This window comes from Bombus terrestris, chromosome 1 (genome assembly GCF_910591885.1).
Source record: "Bombus terrestris chromosome 1, iyBomTerr1.2, whole genome shotgun sequence".
NCBI lineage: Eukaryota > Metazoa > Arthropoda > Insecta > Hymenoptera > Apidae > Bombus > Bombus terrestris.
Window position 1 is genome coordinate 6974677 of NC_063269.1, and position 14441 is coordinate 6989117.

General features: G+C 39.4%; 1 protein-coding gene across 2 annotated transcripts in view; it reads right to left on the reverse strand.

Annotated features, from left to right (window-relative positions):
- Positions 1-14441, reverse strand: part of LOC100649561 (laminin subunit alpha-1) — a 199341-nt gene that overhangs the window by 99646 nt on the left and 85254 nt on the right. For both annotated transcript variants that reach the window (XM_003393188.4, XM_012309608.3), the window contains 2 exons: positions 14051-14238; positions 12654-12935 (listed from right to left, as the gene is read on the reverse strand). In XM_003393188.4, the coding sequence (XP_003393236.2) occupies positions 12654-12935; positions 14051-14238 (470 nt within the window). The remainder of the gene's footprint in view (positions 1-12653; positions 12936-14050; positions 14239-14441) is intronic.

Here is a 14441-nt window from a genome sequence, read left to right on the forward strand (position 1 = left end):
CATTTCAATCCTGAAAATGATTTTGCGGATATATCTCACGGAAGATAATTTTCATACATCCAAAGAGAAACATAAAATGAAACAAAACCATACATAGCTTTGATACATGTATACGGTAATAGAATTAGAAACGGTCTATAACAGAGCGATATAACGATTTAGATAAACCGTGAATGGTGTTTTAATCCATCCTTAACTAATTGCCAACGAACACCGTCTAACGGAACGATATTTTTGCCAACAAATTAAGCTAGAGATGTTACGAGATCTCTCTACTCGGTATCATTCGATGTTTCCGCTTAATCAAAAGGCTAATGGGCGTGTATAATTATCGTGGAATGTTATCGACGTACTATTTCTTTCTCTTTGTCGAAGCTTTTTTCCACCATTTAATTATTATGGCCTAGGAGCCGCGAAGTGGAAACCAGTAGGGTGTGTAGACGAGTATATTGGATAATTGCGAAAGTAATAGGTCTTATATTTTACAGAAACAAGATAAACCGATTGCTTTTAAAGCGTTTCTTTATTTATATAATATCATCATGAAAATCGTATTTCGTTGTAAATTATTAAAGATTTAAAAAGTTTTGTACAATACACATGATATATTGATGAAAATTTTCATATACTTCGGTAAGTCACTGGTGTATTAAATGTTACGATAAGAAGTTACTAAATATCCAATTTTTAATTCAAATTATCCTACGGAGTGATCGTACGAATCATTTGTTCATAATTAAAATACAAAATTTTCGTTTCTTACGCGTTCGATTTATATTTATTTTATGTGAATTAAGATTCGAAGAGAATAAAAAAAATTGATCGTACGTAAACTTCTTTTGTTATGTTAGCGATTCCAAAGGACTTGACAATCGGTTTGAAGTTTGAAGTGGAATGATCAACATCACATAAAGAGGGGTAGCGCGAAATTTTAATTTCAAATTCCACTTATCTGCCTCTAATGCAAATTTAAAAAGAACTTCAGGTTAGTTTGTTTCTTACAGGTTCGTCGACATAAAAAACGTTCCACCCAATGAATTTGTACCAGTTATGATAATGCGTTTTTTGCCCCGGCGAGCGAGTAATTTTTGAATCTCAGTTGACATGTTTCGCGACTTCGTGACTCATATGTATTTACATATTTATCGAACAAAAAATAATCAAACACGTGTAACAAAAATCTCAGATAATTAGATTCAATTAATCATCGTCTACCAATTATTTTCTAATATTAACGACATAAAAAAGAAGAATCTCTGATAAATCTCCACGTTAACTATATACATAAAGAGAACATAACTTCTCAGGGATCTAGGCAACGCGATCTCTTAATCAAATCTTCGTACCATTGGAATTTAATCAACGCCAGATACGCGGAATATTATAAACAAAAAGATCAAGTCAATTTCGCGCGTGATTTGCCTGCTGGATATGTGTACATATCGTTTTCGTAGGAACTCCGTGATTTCCATCAGCCGCTGAAAATATCGCCGCCATACGATTTCTCGCTGGTTTACGCGACTCCTCACAGCTATAAATAAGTCATCGAATAAATAGCGATTTGTAATTAATCCGATTGGATTGCCGGGGTTCAAGGAGCCACCTGTAAATTAATCGCCGTTTTAAGAATGAAAATCCTTCGCGTTGCATCGATATCTGCGTCTTTGTTTCTCTGTCCCGTGGCTCTAGCTTCTCGCCTAATCGTTTACGAAGATTACAGCACTTCCGGGAGATTTCATGAATGAAATCTCGCAATCGTCTGACACTAGCCGATAGATTAACGTTATTTGCTTCGGCTCTCATACCAGGAATCCTGAACACGTTGCGCGGCCAGGTGTTGAGTCGCAACAGTTTCTACCGGGTGTTTCAAAACGCTCTGTTAATTACGTAATCGGGCTCTGTCACGCCACATAAATCCGAGCCTTTGCAGTCAGATAAATCAGACAAGTCAAAGAATCACGGGGACAAAACTCGACAAAGCGCAATCTTTGCCGGTGCATGTTCCATCGTGTGTAGCGTTTTCACGGGTGCTCGATTGCGGTGGATGAGGTTACGAGTCGCGTGAATGATACAGGATCTACCGATCTTTCTTCGATAGAATAGAACGATATTTATCGAATATACATCTAACTCACGGAAACTAAAAATTCCTCCAAACAGTTACGTCGTTACATATTTGAATCGACGCTTTCACGAACCTAATTGACGAATCTCTTCATTATTTTAAAATACCTACGCAAACGAACAAAGTCAAAAGATCTGACTGCAGTAAAATTTGGGACGAACAATCGCAAGGAGGCAAGCGGAGAAAGAATATTCTTGTAACGAAACAAATTACGTATTTATTGTTCGTTAAGCCGATACAACGAAGAAACAGGACTCGCTGGAAGATTGCAACGGAAGCGTAATCCCATCGTCGCGTCTCATAGTCGTCGTTCGATTATTTTCAATATAATACTTTACAACATTTTCATTGATCTAAAGCAGGTTGCAATTATCCAGTCGAGACTTAAAAATACGATAGAAATCTTAAAGTATCAGCAACTGTGATTCACAGGTAAATGGATAAAAATGTAAGTAACTAGACGATCACCCGTTGCACTTACAACCCACGCGTTCTCTAGACTTTAGAGTCTAGACGATCAGGACTAGTACAGTCAGGTGGGTATATAAGGAGTTAAGGAGCAAGCAGCGAGGAAATAAGGAGCAGGAGGAGGAAGGCAGCCGGTCGAGGTATCTGATGGGCCGATTGCATCATTAGCGAGCGTACGTGCTCGCTAAGAGCACTCGCACCACGTAGAATGCCACGTCTTTGGATACAGCGGGAGTCAGCGGATAAGAAGGGAAAACGATCGAGAAACACCAATTAAATCTGATAGCGACGACTTTCCGATATTCAGTGCAAATGACGTACGAAATCGATGCGTTCTGCCTGAGACAAGGTGCTTGGGAATCGATCGAGGAAGCTTTCAATCTTCCACCACGATAATAATCGTAACTATTTTCCACTTCGCGGGACGATCGCTGGAATTGATAAGGGCGCGTATTAAAGAGCTGTGCTTGGTCGTCGAGAAGCGGAACGATAACAAGCAATGAAGTAAGTTTAAGGGTAATAAAGAGAAAAAGAAAAGATGCTGACAGTCTTTCTCTCGAACTGGCGCCGTAATTACCCTGGCTTTTAAATAGGTGTTCGATTTTTCATATTTCTTTCGACGAATTTGGTGTAATAACAAATGCACCCTGCTATGTATGCTCGCTTATCGAACTTTTTCTTCCCTTTCGAAAGCGATCTTACATGACAAAGGATTAATAATATCGTAGTTACAGCCACGTACTCGTTAACCTATATTTTTGAAAGTTAGTGGTAATATACCGTCTATCTATCGTTTCGCAATCGAACAATCTATTCGCAGCGATCTATTCGTCCTCGTTCGTCTATTGCGAAAAAAGCCGCGATCAAACTGTACGAGATGCTCGTGTAACATGCCACCTCTTAACTAACCCACATAAATCAATGAACACGCGAGTGGTATGATCCATCGGTTTCGCCAAACAATGATGATACGTCGGGACATCGAAAATCTATACATCGGAGGATAGAAGCTTGTATTGGTAGACAGCATTCCGCGGTTTCGTCGAGTTTTTGCGGCGTGGATCGAGAGTGAAAGAGCGGTCCGGCTCCTAAGCACGGGTCGGTCGCGGCGCGGGGAAAGCGCGCGAACAAGAGGAGGCGGCAGCAAGAACGGCCACGAAATGTCGCCTCCGTGTCACTGTCCGCGAGGGTCCTTATACAGAAGCCGTTATCGGGCCGGAGGATCGCCGCCACTTCGTATTGTATATCGGCGGCGATTTAAAAAGGGAATGACGTTTTATCGTGCAGTACGATCGATAAGGCGTGCTCGAGAATGGTAGGAAGCCCGTCTTTTCTTCTGCGACCCCCTCGAACACCGCGTAAGAAATGACTTACTGACGGCTTTAAGCGGCGCTTCTGCTGCGAACGATCTACCAAAAGTGATCTACCGATCGTAAGACTCGATGGACGATCTAGCCTGAACGTAAGTTGCACTTTTGGATTTTTACGAAGTATCTTTACCGTTAGGGAAGCTTCTGTTGTTGTACTATACATGCTTTTTACTCGACATGAGAGTGATGCTGAAGATGAAATAATTAATCCGAATGAAATAATAAACAATTTTGTTTGCACAAATTTTCTAGTTGAGAAATAAGTTGTTTCCACAAAATGGGAAATGTCTAAGCGACGAACAAGACGTAAAATAATGGGATTTTTCTAGACATTTTGCGTAAAATAGATTGTATCTGAAAGAAATGTAAGAAAGGCGCACTGATTCTTCCTTTTGTTATAACAAATAATTACATATATAATTATGTGATAAATATTATCTTGACAGTTTTAACTACTTATACAATTTTAAGATACATCTTTCGTTTATTATTACTCTAACACAATACGATATGTTGTAGCTTGCGTAATAAACAAATTTGCAGATCCTGCAACAAAAACACCATAGGATCTTACAATGCGACCATGTCGAAGCTCTATAATGGCGATTCGATTTCGCAGCTAATTTTGTTTACCGTTTCCAAATCCTTTAGGCTTCAGACGATTACCTTGTTTTATTTGAAACGTCTTACAATCGGTCGATCTACGTCGTTTCTCTTCTTCGTCCAGTTCCACGCCTGGCTGTCTGTCGATAATCTCGTGTACGTTGCACTTTTTCCTGACAGTTCGATCTTTCTGCTGGCGCGAGCACGATAAGATACCCTGTGCCATGATCAGAAGTATATGACTGGGATTTCCGATGATAGCTGCCTACGCTTGCTGATGAGAACCAGATCGCGCGGGGATTAGCAGACCAATAGATAGGATAAATCACCGAGTTTTTTCAATCTCATTCGATAATGATACGAGTGCTCGGTGCTCGATAGGAAAAACAAGTCGGGCAGTTTCAAATAATCTCTTGATTTCGTTTAAGTGCCGCTATTAGAATCCCAACGAAATGTAAAACTAAAACGATGTGTAAACACGACATTACTGAAAAGACCTAAACGAGTCGTACATATAGTAAAAATATATAAACGCGCACTATCATTCTTTCTTTCGCGGATTTCTTCTTGTGGATTAAATTCTTGTAAATCTGTACTGGTAACCTTCATTTACATTTATTTTCAATTGCGTAAACGGTAGTTACCTACCACACGGTACAGACACTTCGCGATACTTGGCGCGGATCGAATACACAAATACATAACACATAAATACAATTTATCAATCATTCTTTATCTCGCAACAATTCTATTATCGTTTCTTTCATATTTCATATTTTTCTCATAACCGTAGTATAATACAGGCTCGAATAATCTATACACTTACGTAACGTTTTCCTTTTACTTCTGCTCGTGGATTCTATTGACGAATTTTATTTTATTGACAGATATAAAAATCCTGACGTCTCGTGTACGATGAAATAATAAATAAAATGTACCGATGCATATTGCCGCTGTTTTTACGAAGTCGGCCATTCAGAAAGTTTGCCGTTGTACTGTGTAAATACTTAGATCCTCGATCAGGATCGAGCGTGGGTGGACTGCGAGTCTCGCTCCGTGAGAGATCGACTCGATCCGGATGGAAACTCGAGAACCGCGAAAACGTCAAACCAGCTATCGAGACGGTTGCCACGATAATCGTCGACCCCCTCGCGAGTAGCATTGTAGTTGCACGCCGGTTTCGAGGCTCGAGTTTCGAGTCGAGCGAGATTCGTACGTTGGGAGCGGCCCTCGAAAACTGGGTGGAGATTAAAAGCGCGATTCGATGGTATGCTGTTGCCTTTGTATTCGTGTCTCGTTGATGAGGAGAAATTTTGATTTTTCAAATGTTTAATCGAGCAACGTAGATTGCAACCACTGTGCAACATGTTGCTCATGCATTTAACAAACGCGACCGATTTGGTTTGGTTACGAGTTAGCCGAAGGAATTCGAACGACTTAACCAGAGCTGTTGCGATCTCTTTGCACAGTGTGTACGTAAAATGCGTCGTAAAACGTAAGCGATGACGAGTATACTCGTTAAACGCAGAGTATGTGTGGCTGCTATAATATACAATTAATTCGTAATGGAATGACTGTTGTATTTTTTAATTTTATTACTGAAATTTATTGCAATTTAAACAGCACATTGTAGCTACTTTCTACGTATGACGAGTATACTCGTCAAACGCAGAATATGTGTGGCTGCTATAATATACAATTAATTCGTAATGAAATGCCTGTTGTATTTTTTAATTTTATTACTGAAATTTATTGCAATTTAAACAGCACATTGTAGCTACTTTTTACGCATGACGAGTATACTCGTTAAACGCAGAATATGTGTAGCTGCTACAATATAAAATTAACTCGTAATGAAATGACTGTTGTATTTTTTAATTTTATTACTGAAATTTATTGCAATTTAAACAGCACATTTTACGCATGACGAGTATACTCGTTAAACGTAGAGTATGTGTGGCTGCTATAATATATAATTAATTCGTAATGAAATGACTGTTGTATTTTTTAATTTTATTACTGAAATTTATAGCAATTTAAACAGCACATTGTAGCTACTTTCTACGTATGACGAGTATACTCGTCAAACGCAGAATATGTGTGGCTGCTATAATATATAATTAATTCGTAATAAAATGCCTGTTGTATTTTTTAATTTTATTACTGAAATTTATTGCAATTTAAACAGCACATTGTAGCTACTTTCTACGCATGACGAGTATACTCGTCATAACAGGAAATATTGCCATTTCTTCATCACGAGTATAATACTAACTGGTTAAATCTTGCTACGAGGTAATCGAGATTCTTTCGAATTTTTTTCCGAATCGACTCACTGTCAATTTTACGAATTTTTATTTGCTTCGATGAAATTGAGGTATTTTGTCATTTCTTCTTGGACCTGAGTTTGTGGCCACATTCGTAGCTCGTGGCTTCGAACGTATCTATGCATCTCTATTTTCTATACCTTGACTTATTCACGTATTTCACGCTTCCTATCGATGTTATTTCCAGATGAAAGTGAAAAATCACGATATTTCGAAACAAACGACTTCTCGCGTGACAAGAAAGCGTTTCTTCATCGAACATAGCGAATTAACGAAACAAGTCTGGCTGTAAAGAATCCGAATTTTCCCTCTGAATTGTCCCAGGTAACTAGAATTTCTTTAAGCACACGGATAAATGAATAATGACATTGAAACGAAGCATCGATAGCTCGTATATCATCGCTGTCCCAACCATCCGTTTCTAATAGAACTTTTTCAATGGCGATCGTTTAACTTTACGATTACATCGTACTTCCACGATGAACATAATTTCTCATTTCAAAAAGCTACCCCACGTAAACGTTACATTCTCGCGATATCGATTCGATCCGAGAAAAATTCATTCGCGGACACGTTCCATGACTCTCGAAACGCCAATGGCGAACGATTGCGAGAACGACACGAATACTCGAAGGCTCGCCATTCCGTTATTGCCGTGTATCGCGTCGTGAAATGCGAACTCGCGTCCACTTGTAAAGTTCACCGGAGTCTCTGGATCATAGCTTGGACTTGGAACAAGCCCCGGGCCCCGGTGCTTTGTGGAAATGATCCTCTGCTATCTGCTGACCACCGCTCGCATGCACGAAACATTACGGTAGGCACGATCGAATCTACGCTTCGGGCATCGTATAAACTTCTGTGTATAGCAGAGAGCACAATGCAAGCAGCGGCAGTTTTCATCATTTCCGTGAACGTGAAACGGTGGTTCAGCTACGTTTTCGTGGCGTGTTGTCCCTGCTGTGCGCGGCTATCAGTTGTTGGCTCGCTGTTTAGCGTTTTGGCCTGCTTGTCTCTTACTGGCACAGGCGTGTACAATGTGTTAAAAAATAACGATCCAGGTCTCGTTTGTTTGCTGCGTTCTTTACCATGGCTAAAAGTTTATAACACGGGTAGACGCATTTGCTATTTTTGGAACGATAGTATACGAACAGATACGATGTTACGCAGAAGATATAGCGAAGGTTTGATGCAGAGTAACGACAACAGAAACTTCAATAAGCGATACACAACACGGACGTGTTCACATTGATTTTTGCTCTTTTGTGAGATACAGAAATAGAAATATAGAGATTTGTTTCGCCCTCTAAGTATTGCATTGTATTTATTTATTTACTTAAATGAAAAATAATAGTAAAACCCTTGGTATATCAGGTAATAAAACAGGGAAGAGTTGCAATTAACATATACATATATATACACATGCTAGTGGATATATTTATATACATTAACTATATATATTATAACTATATATTATATATAAATTATTATTATATTTATTTACTTTTATATTTTTTGTTTATTATATTTATTATATATCGTTATTATTATTTATTATATATATGTATATATTAATGTTTAATAACTATGTATTATATATATATATATAGGTCAAAGATATAAATATAAATGAAAAATAAATTAAAGTATAAATTCCAACGAGTGTTTTAAGGAGACTTAGATTTGCCCAGAGATATCTATTGCGTAGTAAATATTTTATTGTAAATAATTTATATATTTGCCCATATCATGTGCAGTATTACGTAAATTCGTGCACCTTCAAATTCCCTATAAACACGCAGAAATCCACAGTTTGCTAATGTGCATTAATTTAATTTCTTATATCTTAGCGGATTTCACGCATCATTGCCAATAAAGTACAAATCGATCAAAATATCTAGATGCTTATAAGCAGTGTTTACGACATTTTCGTGCTTCGATGGAAGCATGATTGACGTTTGATTTGCATACAGGACGACGTACAGAGATTATTAAGCGGCTCGGTTATCGCACCGCGACCTAAACACCTCTGCCCACGTTTAATTGCCGCGTAAGCCTGACTAAAGACGTTTTAAAGAGAGGCTACGTCCGAGATACGCGGATTGATTTACGCTGAAACCGATCTTTGCCTCTGCTAACCGTACGCGTCCGATCTATCTACTGGCGAACGGCGATTAACCTTAGCATAATTCTGCCTGATTAGCGGATCTGGGAAACGTGCAGCCGCTAACGAGTTCCGGGTGCATTTATGCAGCTCGACCAGGATAAGAAACGTTCTCTTTTTTTCCTAGGTAAATGAGCCACCGGTTTCATCTCGAAAATTCATTAACGATAGAGTAAAGGATCAAAGACGAACAGATGAAGTTCGAGGATGGATAAAATCATCAGTTTTCCGATAACAGAATAAAATTACATATGCGAGAGGGTAATCGGTGTAGAATATAGCCGAGTGAAAATCTGATGTTTCAGTTATGAACCTTTAATAAACGACTTCGCGAGGCCATAATTCCAAGCACTACGTAGTACTGTGTATACTTCCACATAGTGTATATACACGTTAGGGTCTTCAGTTTTACGTACATTCTCGTCCATAGACCATTGGAACACCTGTTGCTTTCCTATGAAACGCGATAATTGACCCAGATTAGCGGTAAAAGGTTTGTTCGATCGGACTTTTGTACTCGTTAAGACAACGATCAAGAATAGACGATAAAAATTGACGAAGTATCGTTTGTTAGAGTTATAGAAAAATTAGTTAAAAAAAAAAATGAGTTTACGATTATAAGTTAATCATACGATATTGTCTTGTACGTCCCGTTGACAAAATTTGAAGCTGTAAGTCAGCCCAAAATCCGAGCTTGATTCGTAGAATTATTTACATACTTCACGGTATTCGTGTGTACGGTAGTAACACGAGATGGGAATCGTTTCAACGCGAGAAAGAAGAAAGTTGCGTATCGTCGTAGTCGCAGAAAGCTAATTAACATCTCAGGCAAGTGGCGGCTCGAATGGAATGAGCTAAAGCAAGCCAGAGGCTCGTGTCTCGTGTATGGCGCGCCATATCTTACGATATCTGTCCCCGTATCTCGACGCGGTTGTGAGATACGGTGTCCTGGCCGCTGTTTCGACTAATCGTAAATAAGGATTCGATTTCGCACTTTCTTGCCATGGATAAGTTGCGACAACACGAAACAATAAATTCCTTTTCTTTTGCGTGGGTTCCAGGCTATGGTGGAAAGCCATCGGGGAGAACGTTCAGGGGCTGCGAACACTTTTATCCATCATCGAGGAATAATTCGTGAAATTATTTATCGAGGCAATTGCGAGCCTAAAATAATTTATCAAAAATAAATTATTATAAATAAATGTAGTATCGTGGACAAAAGGCCTAAGATATCGGCCGAACCGTAAACAAAGTCGCGAGAGCCGCGACATCGTCCTTTTGGTCCTTTCAAGTGGATAGTTTCGTGGAAAGGACCTGCGTGACCCTGGCCACGGGCGTTTCGGGACACGTGTTTGATAGGGAAAAGACAAAGAGACGCTAAAGACAGTGTTAGTTGAGAAGCCGGATAGAACGGATGCAAAAGGCGTGCAGTGTGAGTTAAGAAGCGAGAGCGAGCGAGTGTAGAAGCCGGAGAGTGTGAATCGGGAAGTCGAAAACCGAGTATGAGAATAAGACGTACGACAGCATTGTAATCATTTCGTTGCTTCGAATATTATTTATTAAATCAGAACATCATTACTCGTCCTCTCCTCTAAAGACCCATTTAGATACTACATAAATCATACATTATAGTAGATATTAACCGGTTTGAAAAATGCCTTAGCACACTTAGAAAAATTAAACCGATAAAATCTATTTTTCTTTTTGCTCTCTTCTGTCGGTATTTCGAATCTTATACAGACGTAATCGCTTGTTAAATGGTTTCGTCGTTGTCTTACACAGGACGAAGTCTACGAACGTACATGTGACGCGAATACGAATTAAACCGAGAGTGCGATACCCGATCATTTGTACCGAGAAATTAAAAGATTTCTTACAAAGCTGTAGTAAAATAAACGATTGCTACGAATAAGTAATTACAGAAGTATTTACTCGTACGACTATCCACGCGAAGAGGCACTAGCTGCTATTAGTAAGACGTCCAATGATCTAACAACTCTATTACGCCACGTACTTTCTTAATGTATCTTCATAAATAATTTTCCATTACGCCAAAAAGGATCTGAATAGTCGATAAATCGCTCTTATTCAAAGACCCTTATTTTTCTGATTTATCTTAAAGAAATTTTAATAATACTCCGCTAAGGAAGCTAACAAAAATAGTCAACGAATAATAATTGAATAAATTTCCTAACCGCTAATACGATATAAAATATAACATACATCGAACCTACTACTAGGTCTACTGCATAGAACCGTCCAAAACATTTTTCGACTATTCGTAGTGATTTGTCGAAAGGTCCGGACAATGGCAAAAGTGTAGCGGAAAAAGCCACACAAATGGCACAGTGACTACATTGATCTCGTGCTTGCGATGGGTGGATCGATCGATCATTCGAGTAACGGGATCTCTGAAGACGAGTGGCCGTGGATTACGCAACTATCGCGATCCACGGTTAGATCGGCGATCGATGACGAGCAAAGAGAAGCCTTAAGCGCATTTACATGAGCATTCGACCTCGCATCGCATGATTACGATTTATGGGACTTTTTAGGCTGCTTCATCTATCAAGCCGGTCTTCCACGTCTTCATCGAAGTTATTCGAAGGAATAAATATCTTGTAACTCTCGAGTATTAGGCATGGAAACGAACACTTTTCGATTTTTGTGCAAAGTAGACATTTTATTCTCGGAAGGAACTCGTTTCTATACGATATACGTTTTCGTATTTCAATCAAGTTTCGTCAATGCGATCGCGATGATCGCTTGTTCCCTGTAAATTGTTAATCGCTTCGTTTACGATCACTTCTCACGCGTTATTATTACGCAAATCCTTGCATGGACCAAAGAAAAAAAAAATGTCACGTTTATCTCGTTGGTCGAATGGAAAGGAAATTCATTGAGAACTTTGCAAACCGCGTCCCTTCACCTCTTGCCAAGAATTTCAAGCACGAAACAGTAACTGGTGAAAAGTATGCAAGGCGAAACGGTGCTGCAGACGGGAATCGCGGTCGTAAATTAAAACTAAGCTAAACAGATTGTACGTCAGGAGCGCAGTACGGGCAAGGGTGGTTCGACTCTTGTAAATCTCAAGTAACATTCTCGACTCATGACCGTTGCCCGTGCTGGATAAGTGGCCCGTACTTAAGGGAGCTCCGAGATAAACATCCGCGGCTTAGTTGAAACAAGATCGGGCGTTATGCATCACTCTTGCTCGCGTTCCTCGACAGCCAAGCTACGGCGCTTCCTACCTCCAGCAACCTTTACGCTGCTCGTTCGTTCCTCTGTCGCTACCTGTTGCGCGTACTACGTGCGTTACGCGTTTTCTACCTCGGACGCTCCTCCTTGAGATAATAAAAAAGACGTTCCTCCGTTCGTGACTTCAACCCTTTGGCGATAGCCGCCGCGAGGTCAAATAAAAAATCAAATAAAAAGGTTGGGCAATTAAAAAAAAAAAAAAGAAAAAAATGCGAACGGAACGTTCGGATAAATTTTGGGATTTTTAGAAATCGGAGAAATTTTTCGGATTTTACAAATTTTTATCGCAGCGTCCATGCAAAATCATTTTCTCGCGAAATGGTAAGTAGAGTAGTACGCACCTTTGCAGCCTTCCGTGGACAATCCGTAATGGTCGATGTCGCAGTGGTCACACCGGAAGCCAAGGACGCCTTCCGTGCACCTGCATTCGCCGGTTACAGGATCGCAGATCTCGTCGAGGGCACCCACGTCGCAGTCGCATTCTCGGCAACCTGCAGTCACGTTCCCGTAACCTTCGATACAAGAGGAGCAGTCACGACCCTCGAACAAAGGCTTGCAGGGACACTGACCGCTCTTCTCGTCGCATTCGATGGAACTGGTGCCCAGAGGATCGCAGTTACAGGCTGCAAACGTGAGATTTTCGTGTTTAGATTCCTCGTGAGGAGCAGAGAATCCGAGTATGAGACGGCGATTCGTAGAGTAAAATTTTAATCAACTAACGAAAGAAGATTTAATAAATGGACACGACCTCCTTTTTATATTATCGTTAATTATATACTTTCATCGAACGATATTGAACTGAACAGTGGGAAAATGATTTTGTTAAGGTAGTCATGAATTCTTAGTAAATAGCTCAATGAATATTTAACTTGCATTGGCACCGACTGATTTAACAATTTCATTTAATAACGTATCGAATTGTTCATTTCTATTAACCCTTTGAGTGCTGACTACTCGCGGCCTATGTCGTCCGTACGGACAGCGCTGACGATCGCTGTGGACGGAATACTTTTTCGTTAGACTGAACTCTGTTGATTGACTATTCAAAGCGCAAATCGTAATAAGTTATAGTAATTCTTTTGCACGAGATTAAACGATTCAAGAGCGTTATTTTTTACTTATTTTTAATTATTTATTATAAACATTGAAATTTACAGTTAACTAGAATTTGGGCAATAAACTAGAAAACAATAAACTAGAAAACTAAATTTAGTAAATATAACACAAGTTAATAATTTAGTTGTGTGTGAAAAATTCAGTGCATGAGAAAACTAAAAAAACCAGATGTAGAGTTTTCTTACAAGTGGTGACCACCTCAACAATAACGAGGCACTATTGGCATTTGTTTACTGCCGCAAGGAATGCATTTATATTTATTTCACACAAACCTAATAGTATTACTTCTGCGTAGGTGTTCGGAAAAATTGAAAAACCCATACATGCGTCCTTAGCCCATGCCGGGCACTTACAGAAAGCGCATATATATGTCCTTAGTCCACACCGATAGCTTTCGCCGGACACCTATATGCGCCTACAGCACTCAAAGGGTTAATTACAATAACGCTAATTTAAACTTTGGTAATGATTCTCCTTAATAATATGTAGAGTGTACAGGTTGCGAACTTATGTAAAACGTTAGGGAACATTTAGAGATCAAAGTAAGAACGTCGGATATTCACGAGATATCGCGTGCTAACGTTGATGAAATAACGTACCAGAAGTAACAGACGATACTCACGCAAGCAGTTCTGTTCCAAAGGATTTCCGTAATGAGCTGGTTTACATTTGTCGCATTTCCAGCCTTCCGTGTTACCGCGACACTCCAAGCAACGCCCTGTTTCCTGATCGCAGGGGCCGCCGCCGCAAAAACACGGCTCGCATGTGCCACCGGGTATCAGAGGATTTCCGAAGAATCCTATGTCACAGCTATCGAAACAAAGCGAAATTTCAATTTAGTTATCGTTATTGTTTTACGTAGATTAATATCGACGGAATTTTGTCAAATTTTTAGAAAAAAGAAATGTCGTAGATTTTTAAGGGTCGCGCTATTTAACGTAGTAAATAGGAAAACTTTATTAAAAGTTTTAATTAATTTTTTAAGAATGAAATGTGTTACAGTATGTTGTTAT